This window comes from Chenopodium quinoa, unplaced genomic scaffold, assembly GCF_001683475.1.
Source record: "Chenopodium quinoa cultivar QQ74 unplaced genomic scaffold, ASM168347v1, whole genome shotgun sequence".
Taxonomy (NCBI): domain Eukaryota; kingdom Viridiplantae; phylum Streptophyta; class Magnoliopsida; order Caryophyllales; family Amaranthaceae; genus Chenopodium; species Chenopodium quinoa.
In genome coordinates this window covers 485,069-497,571 of record NW_018743979.1, presented here as the reverse complement: position 1 = coordinate 497,571, position 12,503 = coordinate 485,069, and the positions used below count along the sequence as shown (strand labels likewise).

At 37.7% G+C, this 12,503-nt stretch overlaps 1 protein-coding gene across 1 annotated transcript; it reads right to left on the bottom strand.

The window, feature by feature from the left end:
- Positions 1-7,353: 7,353 nt before the first annotated feature.
- Positions 7,354-10,071, bottom strand: LOC110689983 (ras-related protein Rab11B). The gene is made up of 2 exons (XM_021866800.1): positions 9,479-10,071; positions 7,354-8,202 (listed from the first exon to the last, which is right to left on the bottom strand). Exons 1-2 carry the CDS (start codon positions 9,694-9,696, stop codon positions 7,776-7,778), a joined length of 645 nt encoding a protein of 214 aa, XP_021722492.1. The 5' UTR covers positions 9,697-10,071; the 3' UTR covers positions 7,354-7,775.
- Positions 10,072-12,503: the final 2,432 nt, after the last annotated feature.

Sequence of the window (12,503 nt, the reverse complement as noted above, 5' to 3'; positions counted from 1 at the left end):
TCTTTACAACAACCAGACAACACATGGACTGCCACACATAACCACTTCTCCTAGTAAGTTTTATTGGTTTTTTTGAACAATCAAGTGGTTAGGTGTATTTTGTTGATTACAATTACCCAAACAAGTCAGGCAGTCTGAAGTAATGTCATTAGATTATGATATGGTCTTTTGTAAAGTTTTATGTTCATTGCTCAAACATATTGTATTTTGTACCCACATTTTTAGTTGATTATGAATGACAAAGATAGACAATTTATGTGGGCACTAAATCCATCAGAGGGTTATAATGTTGAATACCACACATATGCACAAGGGTACCTCGACAACAACAGAAACTTGCATGTTGATGGAGCAAATCACTTGTGCATATTGAAATTCATTGGAGTCCCTTCATCATGTGGATATGGGTAAGCAAAATAGCATGTCAAAGTAGGGGACTCTTTAATAAACAAGAAACAGACGGCAACATCAGGGGATTCCTTTTAAGGGACTGACTAGGCAACAATGAACATGCACAAGACACCGGCCTCATCATTCATCAATCAAGTCCACACAGCCAACAAAGTGTACCCCAAGGAACTACAACACAATGAACATAACCAACAACCCAAGATGCAACCAGATGTACCAACACACACATGCAACCAGCAATTAATCTCCCAGATGTAACATAACCAACAACCCAACATGCTATCTCACAAAACAGCAGTAAGCAGATGTAGGGGGCTCTTTCATAAACAAGAAACATAAGGCAACATCAGGGGACTCCTTTTAAGGGACTCACTAGGCAACAATGAACATGCACAAGATCAACACAAAAATACAAATAAACCCTAACATTTAACATAATCAACAACCCAACAATAAACAACAACGAGTCAAAGTTACCCATAACAGCAAACCCTTAGCATCCAGTGGTTAGGTCAACACAACCAACAACCCATCATGAAACCACAACCAGTCAAACAATCCGGCAATAAACAGTGAAACCCTAGTTTCACTGATAGATCAACCGACACAAAAATTAGGACTCTTTTAAAATTTAAAAAATTAAAAAAAATTAGGAATAGGAATCGTTACGCAAGGGTCAGTGCTCAGCCTCCTCATCAGAGGACAGCACCACGAGGTCGGACTCCGGCAAATCAGGCAACCCGCGCATACGCCTCAGCGCCACCACCGCAGCCTTCCTGTTTCGCCGAAGCTTCAGAGGAGGCCTGGAAACCTTAGATCCGCGCTTGGGGGGGGAGGGCGCAACACTGACCTCCACAGAATCGGACTCCAGATCTACATCTTTAACCTCAAAATCAATTTTTTTTTGGGCATGGGAGTCGCCTTCACCCTCCTCGTTGTTCGTCTTCTCCGCCTCGTCGATATTTTTCAGGACTTCCCCCAAAGCTTTGAAAGTCGTCGGAGAACAGTAATTTGGGCCTTCCTCAGACTTGTAAAGGCGGCGAGGAAAATCATTGCCCCGGTTGATGTCGTTAATGAGGGACTTGATGAACTTAGCCTCACTCTGTGAATCTGTGCCAATATAGGCGTCAATAAGTGGATCTAGGTCATGTAACGGAATTGTAACGTCTGGATGCCTCTCGAAAGGGGAGGGAAAGGGGGAAGACATAATTGTGGGACTCTGAATTTTTCTGGAAAAAGGCGAAGGAAACGAAGAAGACGAAGAACATGAACCCTAGAACACGAAGAACATGAAAAGGAAGAAACTGATCTAGGGTTCTATAGAATTCGCTAGATCAGTCTAGAAAAGGTGGAGACAAAGATAGAGTTGTGTCGGTTGGGGGGGTAAATTGGAGGGAGTACTTAGGTTAGGTTAATTTAGGTGTGTCAAATTAAGTTAGGGTTATGGGTAATGAGGGGTAAAAGTAAGATGATTACATTTTTTAAGTGGGGGTAATATAGTAAATTCAAGGGTTTTTATTTACCAAAAATGGAATGAAAAAGGAAAGTTGCACATAATAGTGAACGGACTAAAATGGCAAAAGTTGCACATAAAAAAAACGGAGGTAGTATTATTATTGATATAATATATTCTTAACAAAAGATATATTTTTGGAAAACTTATTTTTGGAAAATATCTTTTATTTCTATATTTTAATAAAACTTATCTTTTACGAAAAGAATAACTTGGGTGTACTATAAATATGCTCATATGTATTTATTCAAAAATGAGGCTGACGAAGTGTAGTAGTCGTGCTTAATGGTTTCATCCTTCACCACGAAGCTAAGTCAGTCCTCCTGGTCAAAGTTCCTGTCATGTTCCGGGTACAGTACGTTTAGTAAGTTCCACACAGATCTTAAGTGTCCAGCATATTAGTTTTATCTCTTTATTTATTGATATATATTTAGAGTTATTCTTTGAGATCTTGTAATTGGGAAAAAGGGTTTTGAGTGTTTTATGTATTGGGGTGTGAGAGTTCGTGAGGATTCCTGTTTTTATAATATTGTATTGTAAGAGTGCAATGTGTGAGCTTCTAGGGTGAAGCCGAATGAGCTTCTAGTGAGAGGCCGAGTGTAGGCACTTCGGGAGTGTTGAATGAATCTAAGTTTGGGACTTAGGTTGGGTAAGATAGGGTCTTATCGTGTAGCAAGTTCAGTCAGGAACTTGTGAGTAAAGGTCTGTCACTTAATAGGTTTGTAACTTGGTGTTTGCCCTATTATAGTGGATTGGTTTGACTTGAAATCCCTTGGAGGGTCGAGGTTTTACTTCAAGTTGGGCCCTGGATGGTTTCCTCGTAAAATCCGCTTTGCATTGTCTAAGTTCCTAACAACAATCAGTGTTATATTCCGCGAAAAGTAGGCACTAGGAACATACTACAATTCACCCCCCTCTTGTAGTATATCATCCGAAATAACATATATATTGTGTGTTACTTATTCCACATTTGTGATAGTGGAGGTAAGTCAAAGCTAGGTCAAACCACAAGGAACGCTCATGCTCAAGTATTTCTTATTAACGCCTAAGCTAGGTCAAAGTCAAGAATGACACTAATGGAAAAAAAATCCTATTTATAACACCTTATGTTTAACGGGCACAATTATGTCAATTACAATTCATCTATTTGTAACGGGCAAAGTAAAAATACATTACATTAAAGGAGTGTTAAGGGTATGAGGAATAGTATTTGTAACGGGCAAAAAGGTGCCTGTTACAAAAATTAGTTTATTCATAACGGGAATCGTTTTTCCCAATACAAATAGGTAATACATAATACAGAGTAAAAATAAAAACCTGGGTCAAGTCGTCTAACTTCACTTTTCATTTTTCCCTTAGCAGGCGCTTTCCTCTCTTTCTCTCTCCTAAATTTCTCCTCGACTCTCTCTCTCTCTCTCTCCTGAATCTAATTTCTTTCTCATCGGAATCTTCAGCAATGGAAACCTACCGATCGAGTTACCATGTTTTCTATGACTCACTGAGATCATCGTCCCAAGAAGCGTCCGCATTTTCGATAGGATGTTGCTCCTTAAACTCCAAAGGTATTCGATCCTTTCTTTTAATTTTAATGTTTGGTGTTTTTTGCTTGATATGGAGCAATTTACTTCCAACTAGAAGAATTTATTAGATTTAATGTGAGATTTTAATATGATTTTGATTCGGATGATTTTTTGGTTAAATTAAATTTTTTGGTAGGACTCTAGAAATCCATAATCTACAAAGTTCAAGTCCCCAACATTTGGAAAGAAGGAATCATGACCATCTTTAAGGATGGCTTTCTTTACATATACATACCAAAGATCCAAAAGTTTGAGCACAAAATTATTTACATTAACGTCAAAGCATCTAGCGTAATCGCCGTATCATTAATCTTCGTAAATCTATCTTAAGAATTTGTCCTTTAAATTTTTTTAATAAAACAGAAAATATTAATGATAGGAAGCTAAGATAATAACAAATCATTCAAGTCATGTTTGTCTTCTTTTTTTTTTTTTGTGTGTGTTTTATGTGTCTAACAGTTTTGTGTGTCTAGCTAGATGGTGTAACCATATTATTTAAAACTAAGTATGAATAATCTTTTTCAATTGTATGTATGGGTAACCTCATTTACTAAAAAGAGTAATCTCGTTTTGTGCTAAAAGTAACCCAAATTCCTAATTTGAGAAATATCAAGTAACTAACAAATACTTCGTAACTCTCTTTGTTCATTTGAATAACCCCTATTATTTTGTTATGACTAGATAAAAAGTAACACCACTTAATTATAAGAGTAACATCATTTCCCAATTGAAGTAACTCGGCTAACCCCACGTACGTTAATGTTATCGCATTTGCTCGTGGTCATAACCCCTATTATACAATTAATTAGCTTTTTTTTTAGGAAAATACAATTAATTACCTTATATGTGAATTGGTCACACCATGTGACTATTGACTAGCCACATATAAGAATTTATTTAAATTTTCAGCCAAATTAATTACCTACGGAAATAGAAAAATTAATATTTGAAAAATAAAAGGAGAAACTATTGAACATCCAAGCTTTCATCTTTCATCCTTCATCTTCATAATGTTTTTACAAATTCATATTCAATCTTCATATATACTTCACCTTAAAACATTCTCAAAATCCACCCTAAACGATGCCTTGCTTTTTAAGCAAGCAACGAGAATGCATCTTAATCCACAGTTTCTACTTTCAAGGGTGCATGGAGGGTGTAAAAAGTGTGGCATTTGCAATATGGCAAGGCCATATAAGGGTATTGGTAATCCCTCTTTAGGTAGATCTAGCTTGCAGAGATTCATTAGGTCCTTCAAAAAGGGGTTTGCTTGGAAGGTTGGCAATGGTATGGGTATAAAGGCTATGAGCTCGCCTTGGGTCCAAGGGGAAATACCGACTGTTAACTCCACACAAACTTTGAGAGCAGTGATGCATTGGAAGGTTAGTGATTTCATTGATTCTGATACAATGACTTGGAAAGCAGGAAAGGCGAGAGAGTGCTTTGAGTGGAAGAGTGCTAAGGCCATCTTATTTATGGAGCTTCCCCCAAATCTTGATGATGATTACAGGTATTGGAAACATCATCCATCGGGGAATTACACTTTGAAAACAGGATACTATTTTCTCTCCAAAGGAAAGGTTTGGAAAGGAACAACTTTTCGCCTGCAGATCAAGACTTTGTGAAGCTAATATGGAGGTTAAACATCCAACCGAAATGGAGGCTTTTCATGTGGAGGCTTTTTCATGATGGTATAGCAGTTAAAACAAACCTAGCAAGGAGGGGGATACAAGTTGAGGAAGCTTGTGACTTTTGTGGGGTGGAAAGAGAGGAAATCCAACACCTCTTTCGGTATCGTAATCTAGCAAAGGAAGTCTGGGGAATTGGTTCCCTGACTATTTGCTCTCAAACTCCTGAGTTCAATTCGTTATGAAAATGGATTCAGCATTATATCCTGCTCTTTTATAGTGAGGATGATAAGCATAGTATGCGTATTACAACCTTTATCGCAACCATGTGGGGGTTGTGGAAAACCATAAATGAGAAGGTCTTCAATGGGGCAAGGGGGAGTACGAGCCTAGCCACGGAGTTCATCAACATAGTTTTGCAAGATCATGAGACCTTTGTTTAGTCAATAGGGCATGAGGATGGTTTAGATGGTGAAATTAGGAACGATCCTTGTCACCCATCGGGTTTCTTCCAGGTCAAGTTGGGGAGGGACAAGACCGAATATGATAGTTTCATTGTATAGGTGGATGGTGCATGGGATAAACATTCTACAAAGTCAGGGATAGGTGGGTTGTCACAGGTAGTGGAAACGCCAACACAGTTATGCAAGGGGGAGGGAAGCATAGGGCTGCTTCTTCCGCGCTACAATGTGAGGCTTGGGCATGCTTGGAAGTGTTAAAATGGGCTAAAGCAAGAGGGGAACAGGGGATTTTGATCGTTACGGACTCAGTCGCGGTAATCAACAATATGCAAGAGGGGCTAGGTAAGGATGTCTCGATAGCTTGGACGATCAAAGAAATCAAAGAAGTGGGAGGAACTTTCCAAAGGTGCGCAATCTTAAAAGTCCAAAGAGATCAAGTTCAAAAGGCTCACAACATTGCAAAACAATTTTGGCTCACTTTATTTAACTTTATGTCTAATACTTAGTTTGATTTGGTCTATGCTCTTGTAAAATAAAAAAAAAAAAATTTCTCAAAATCCCTAAGATGTATAAATATAATGCATAGAAATTAGTAAAAATAATCTCAAACATAATGAATTTGACTGAATTTTTAAGTCACATGGAATTATTTATTATTTCTATTAACTCATTATTATGAAGGTCACGATTTTTGTTGCTCCAAATACTTTTTCAGTAGTCCAAACCTTTTTCTTAGCTCAAACTCCCACAAACTTTAATCCAATTTTTGCTTTTGATAACCGCAACTTGAAACTGAGGTAATTTTAATTTTGAACCTCATAATTTTTATGCAAATTTTATAGAGTTGGATAACCTTTGAAATAAGCTTATACTCCCTCCGTCCCTTTTTGATAGTCACTTTTGGTAAAATTGTAGAAAATCACGGGAATTAATAACCATAAATAAGTAGCAAAAGTACATTGAAAAGGTAAATTTACATTGGGCATGAAAATAAGTAGAGAGAGAAAGTAAAATTTACATGGAAAAGTTAAATTTGCACAAATATTTTTGCAAATGAGAGAGAATTTTGGTATAAAAATAATATTAATAATACTTGAAAAAAGCAAATGTGCCTAACATTTTGGGTCATCAAAAATGACATAAATGACTATCAAAAGGGGACGAAGGGAGTAAAAGATAAAGGGTGTATGCGGCGCCAAAATAAAAGTAAAATGACAAAACTCTTCAAAAGTGAAACACGTAGGTTTCTTGCATAGAACTGCTCCCTGCGCTAGTCCTTGATTTTATTTTACTTTTAAGGGTTTTTTTTTTTTTTTTTTTTTTTTTTTTTTTTTTTTTTTTATTGGAAAAAATAGTACTGGTAGAAGAATGATGTTCAAAAATCAGCCTACTCCAATTCAAACAAGCCTTCATCACATTACATACAAACTGATCCATCACATCTTGAAGTAAATCACAAGCAAAGGATACACAACAAATTTAGCTTTGCACTGAAAATAGGGCTGATACGAAAATCACCCCACATTACATGTCAAATTTAGCAAGACTTAACATGTTAACATGTAGCAATAGTATTCTCACATAGGGCTGATACGAAAATCACCCCATGGCCCATATTACATGTCTAATCCATTCAGTACTACTTACTAAGGTCCCTGCATCGGTAGTGTGCTGGTTATTATAAAGAATAATGATCTTTCTAGAGGAAAAAATGAAATAATGTGCAATGCAAGTTGGCTGGTGCTTATATATCTGCATTGTGAGTCAAGAATACTTCTGAATCCTTATAGGCAGGACAACCAAATCCAGATAAATGATAATATGAAAATATCCAAGTTAAATTATTGGCTCCATGTAAAAAGCAGAAGCTTAATAGGTGAAATATAAAGTAACCTTAATCTTAAGATATTACATTTAATTGTAAAACGAAAATATTGAACAATAGTACAGCTTAGATATGAGAAAGATCTTGTTAAGGTGAGATGGAAGCAGAAATGCAGATCTCATCCGATCAAGGAAACCAACTCTTGGGGCTTGAGCTGTAAAGAAAACAGGCAAGACCACAATTTTCCAGAAGCTAAATAAATCGTGCAAACAAGCTCTAATGTGTATTTGATGCTTCCAGTAACACCCCAATATTACACAGCTTTACCACCTCCTCAAACTCTATCAACTCCCAGGATTATGTTGAACAGCATCCAACTTTTTTCACTGCAGATACATCATCCTTCACATTAATGGTTTGTCCTTTGGGCACAGCAGCAGGGTCATCACCAGCTTCCAGAGCTTTTCTGCAGACAACTCGATATATTTGAGTAAGCACCTCTGTGAAAGCATTTTCGACATTTAATGATTCAAGGGCAGAGGTTTCCATGAAGAAGGTTTTTTCTTTCTCAGCAAATGTTTGTGCATCTTCAGTGGAAACAGCGCGTAAATGCCGTAGATCTGCCTTATTCCCCACAAGCATGATCACAATATTAGAATCTGTATGATCTCGGAGTTCTTTCAACCATCTCTCTACATTCTCAAATGTGACGTGACGAGTGCTATCGTAGACAAGTAGTGCACCAACAGCACCACGATAATAAGCGCTAGTAATTGCACGGTACCTAAGAAAGACAGTATAAAAATAAGATGGGTTTTACCTTGTGAAAGAGAGTCTAGTAACAGAGCATATAATAACATTCTAACAAAAAATGATATATAGTCAATCAACTAAGATGAAATACAATCAAATGCAAACGCAAACTAATTGTAATCTTGGCTTAGCCCATTGGTTACCATCGCTTCACTTAGTACTAGTGTAACTAACATAAAAGATCTCCTCCTCTCAGTCAGTGTTATGTGATTATGTGAATGCAAATTGTGGGAGAAAGAGCGAACAGATAAGTAGTTGCTCAATGGCAACAATAAAGGGCAGAAGCAAAGTAGGACTCTAGAAATCCATAATCTACAAAGGTTTCTCAGCTTCTTCAAATGCTTAACGATACACCATCCACTTTCTTTCATTTTACTTTCATATCCTCCCCCCTAAACAATTCACAATATTGTAATTACTAACAGATGAAAGCTTCTCTAACACCTGAAAGGAAACGGACCTTATCAATTGTCCAAAACCACACCTTAAATTATCTACAACTACTAGTTACCAATAATCTGGAGTAATGCAAAATTAACTAGCTATTGATCACCTACAGAAAACTTCAGGATTGTAATATAACCATGAAGAATAACACGGATTAAAAAAGTTTCTAATCACCAAAATTTTTAACTTCAGAAAAATATATGCAGTATATATATATGGGATCATTACATACAAACGGAAGACGCAAGTCTGATTCTGATATGCAATAAACTCAGCATTCAATGGCATGACAATCAAGCCTTTACAATTTTAGATTAAACGAATAAAACCATGTACACATTCTTCATTAATCCTAATAAAAAGGAAATGTGTGAATTTGGTTCAAGGCAATTACAGTAGATATTACAACCTTAACCCTTACGCCAATCTCTAACTTAGATCGAATCGATGAAACAGTCACTACTCTAATGGGCTAAAACTAAAGTTTGTTCGAAAATTTTTGTTCAAAGCTCATTCAACAAACAGAATTTAACAATCTTATACTACAATTGAGCCAAAAACCAAGAAAATAACCCAAATTAACAAGATCCATAACTTATCATATTCAATTACAATTATTCAAACGAATCAACAATTCAACAATGTACAATAAAAAAACTCAAATCATTTACGCAAAATGCACCAGATCCAATCAAAATCAAACCCAAAAATCAAAACCCAACAACAATAAACAGAATCAGAATGCACCGATCTACCCAAAATCAAGAATCAACAACGAAATGTATATAAAGAAAATAAACCTTTCTTGGCCAGCAGTATCCCAAATTTGAGCTTTAACAACTTTATCATCAACACGAATACTCCGAGTAGCAAACTCAACACCAATGGTGGATTTAGACTCAAGGCTAAACTCATTACGAGTAAATCGGGAAAGCAGGTTAGATTTTCCAACCCCAGAATCTCCAATCAACACAACTTTGAACAAATAATCATAATCATCATCTGCTCTATACCCCATTGTAGAAATTGATTAGGGATCAGAAATGGAGAATTGAATGCAGTGGATCTGGAGAAAAGAGAGTACAGTGGGAGTATATTGGGGAAGAGTAGAAAGTTGGGTTGGATCTAGTGTAGGAGGAGAAGTTTCAGGTGCCTATTGCAAATCTCGAAAACTCAGCGGTGGAGAGAGAGAGAGAGGGAGAGAGAGAGAGGGAAGGGAGGAAGGAGAGGGAGCGCATTCAATGATTTGGAAAAAGAAAATTGAAAGTAAGATGTACTCGTAGTTGCACAATTAAACAAACGGTCGAATGGGCTAAAAACAGAAATGAGATCTTGGCTAAATTTTGAAAAAGCTTTTGTTATCATTTTCGTGTTTTGGAGTACTGTACTACGACTCTACGAGCTGTTCCAAGTAGTTTTTTTTTTTTTTTTTGTTGTTGTTGTTGTTGTTGACAAGACGAACTAAAAAAGAACGACAAAACCAAAACAACTAAAAGTACCAGAACAAACAACGACGACGGCGAGCCTGATTAGCCAACCAATGAGCCGAAGCAACCCACTTACGAGGAACCTTCCGCAGTTCACACGCTAGGAATCGAAGAATGATATCCCTAATGTCCTGAAGCAACTAGATGCAGGAAATATCTCAACCTCCTTTGTCCCGAAAAAAGGAAAATAAGGTCGAGCAGTCAGTGTAGATCAACAGACGCCTGAAACCACAACGATCGGCGGCCTTATGAGCCCATAGACACGCCTGTAACTCTGAATGTAGAGCAGAGGAAGAAAGGAAAGATCTTGAACCACCACCAAACACCATATCTGAATTCGGACCTCAAAAAATCCAACCAGCTCTTGCAGATTTACCCTGGACATTATAAGCACCATCAAACACAAGGCAAATATCATATGTAAACCCGGAGGGACCGTGGAGACAACAAGACAAACAAGAAGATCTAGGCCTATGATAGGGGCCTGCACCAGAAAAAGAGAACCAAAGCCTTGATATGTCCATTTTATATAGTGTTTTACCCACGTCCCTTGGTCATAATTGGTAGTGGTTTTTGCTCTTTAGAGCCACTTTTATTACTAATTGGTATTTTCTAGTGTTTTCGTAGTTTTGGTTGACTTTTGTAGAGATTAGCACTTTTGAAGCATTTTCTGGGATATTATGAAGTGATTACGAGCATTGGAGGAGCACCAACAGTTTTTATAGCCTAGGGCCGATTAGAGTCATCGAACCGGTGATTAAGGGCTCAACATTTGAGATTCCAAGGCATTTGGACCGAGTATTCAAGACCAGAAGAGGAAATCCGGATTGGGCCGAAGAATCGGAGCCCAATTGAGAAGTCCAAGTTGCAAAGGGGTGTGGCCCGACCAAAATAGGCACCGCCCGAAGGCGCACCCGGCCGGGCGAGGAAAAGTACCTTGCGCCCGAGCTCGCTCCCAGCCGGGCGCGAGAGACGCTTATAATGGAAAAAAGGGGGGCCCGATTGGGCGGCCCTTCGCCCGACCGAGCGCGAGATTTTTAGGGGGGTTGTTAAGCAATTTTTCTTAGTTTTAATTAGGAGTAATTATTTTTGTATAAATACGGTTTAATGCCTTTTGTTTTAATACTTCTTCTCTTAGACTTTCTCTCTCTACTTAGTTTTAGATTATTTTCTCTCTCTACAACTTTGTTCTCTATTTTGTTCTTAAATCAACTCCTTAATTCCGATTACTTTGGTAACGATTTCTTTTACTTTAATCTCAGTTTTTTACTTTATTTCTCTAATCATGTCTTGTTTAATTGCTCTGGTTAGTTTAGTTTCAATTATGTCTGAGTAGTTTCTTTCTAGGGTTTATGGGGATCCATAATTAATATGAAGAGGTAAATTATTGTTGTTGACTATCAATGCTTGATTAATTTCCTATTGATTGATTTAATGCTCTGCAACTAGATTAGCGTTGGTCCTTTATGTATTAGTTTAGCAATATTGATTCGAGATTCGAGATATGAGAATTGATATTTAGGCTTAGTTTCAATAGGCTGGTTAATTTATAAATGGTTAAGTCGAGATTTGAGAGATGAGATTTAATACCGGTAGATTAATTATGTGATTGTAATATGTAGCGAGAGCCCTTTATGATCGGATTAATTGATGCATTGATGATTGATTATTATGTCTTACCCTGAAATATTATTTATTGGTGAACCTATGCCCTACGTCTTTTATCACTTGATTTTCCTCCTACTTTTATTCCTCTCCACTTTTACTCCTAGTAGTTAAGTTCTCCTTTATAATTACTGATGTGTCTATTTTATATATTATTTTACCCCCGTCCCTTGGTCATAATTATTAGTGTTTTTGGCTCTTTAGAGCCAGTTTTATTACTAATTGGTGTTTTCTAGTGTTTTCGTAGATTTGGTTGACTTTTGCAGGGATTTATGCTTTTGGAGTATTTTCCCGAGATATTTTGGAGCAATCACGAACATTGGAGAAACATGACCAAATTTTATAGCCCAGGGCCGGTTAGAGCCATCGAACCGGTGATTAAGGGCTCGGTATAGGTGATACCGGGGCATTTGGTTCGAGTATTCAAGACCGGAAGAGGAAACCCAGATTGGCCCGAAGTATTGGAGCCCAATCGTAGTCCAAATAGAGGCCCAAGTGAGCCGCCCGGCCAAAGAGGCTGGCGCCCGGAGGCGCGCCCGACCGGGCGGGAGAAGCTAAGGTGGTCGCCCGGTGACGCGCCTGGCCGGGCGCGAGATTAGTATTAGGGAACAAAAGGCGCGCCCGATCGGGCGCGTGTATTTATTAGTTGACGATTAGCGTCGGTTTAGTTTGT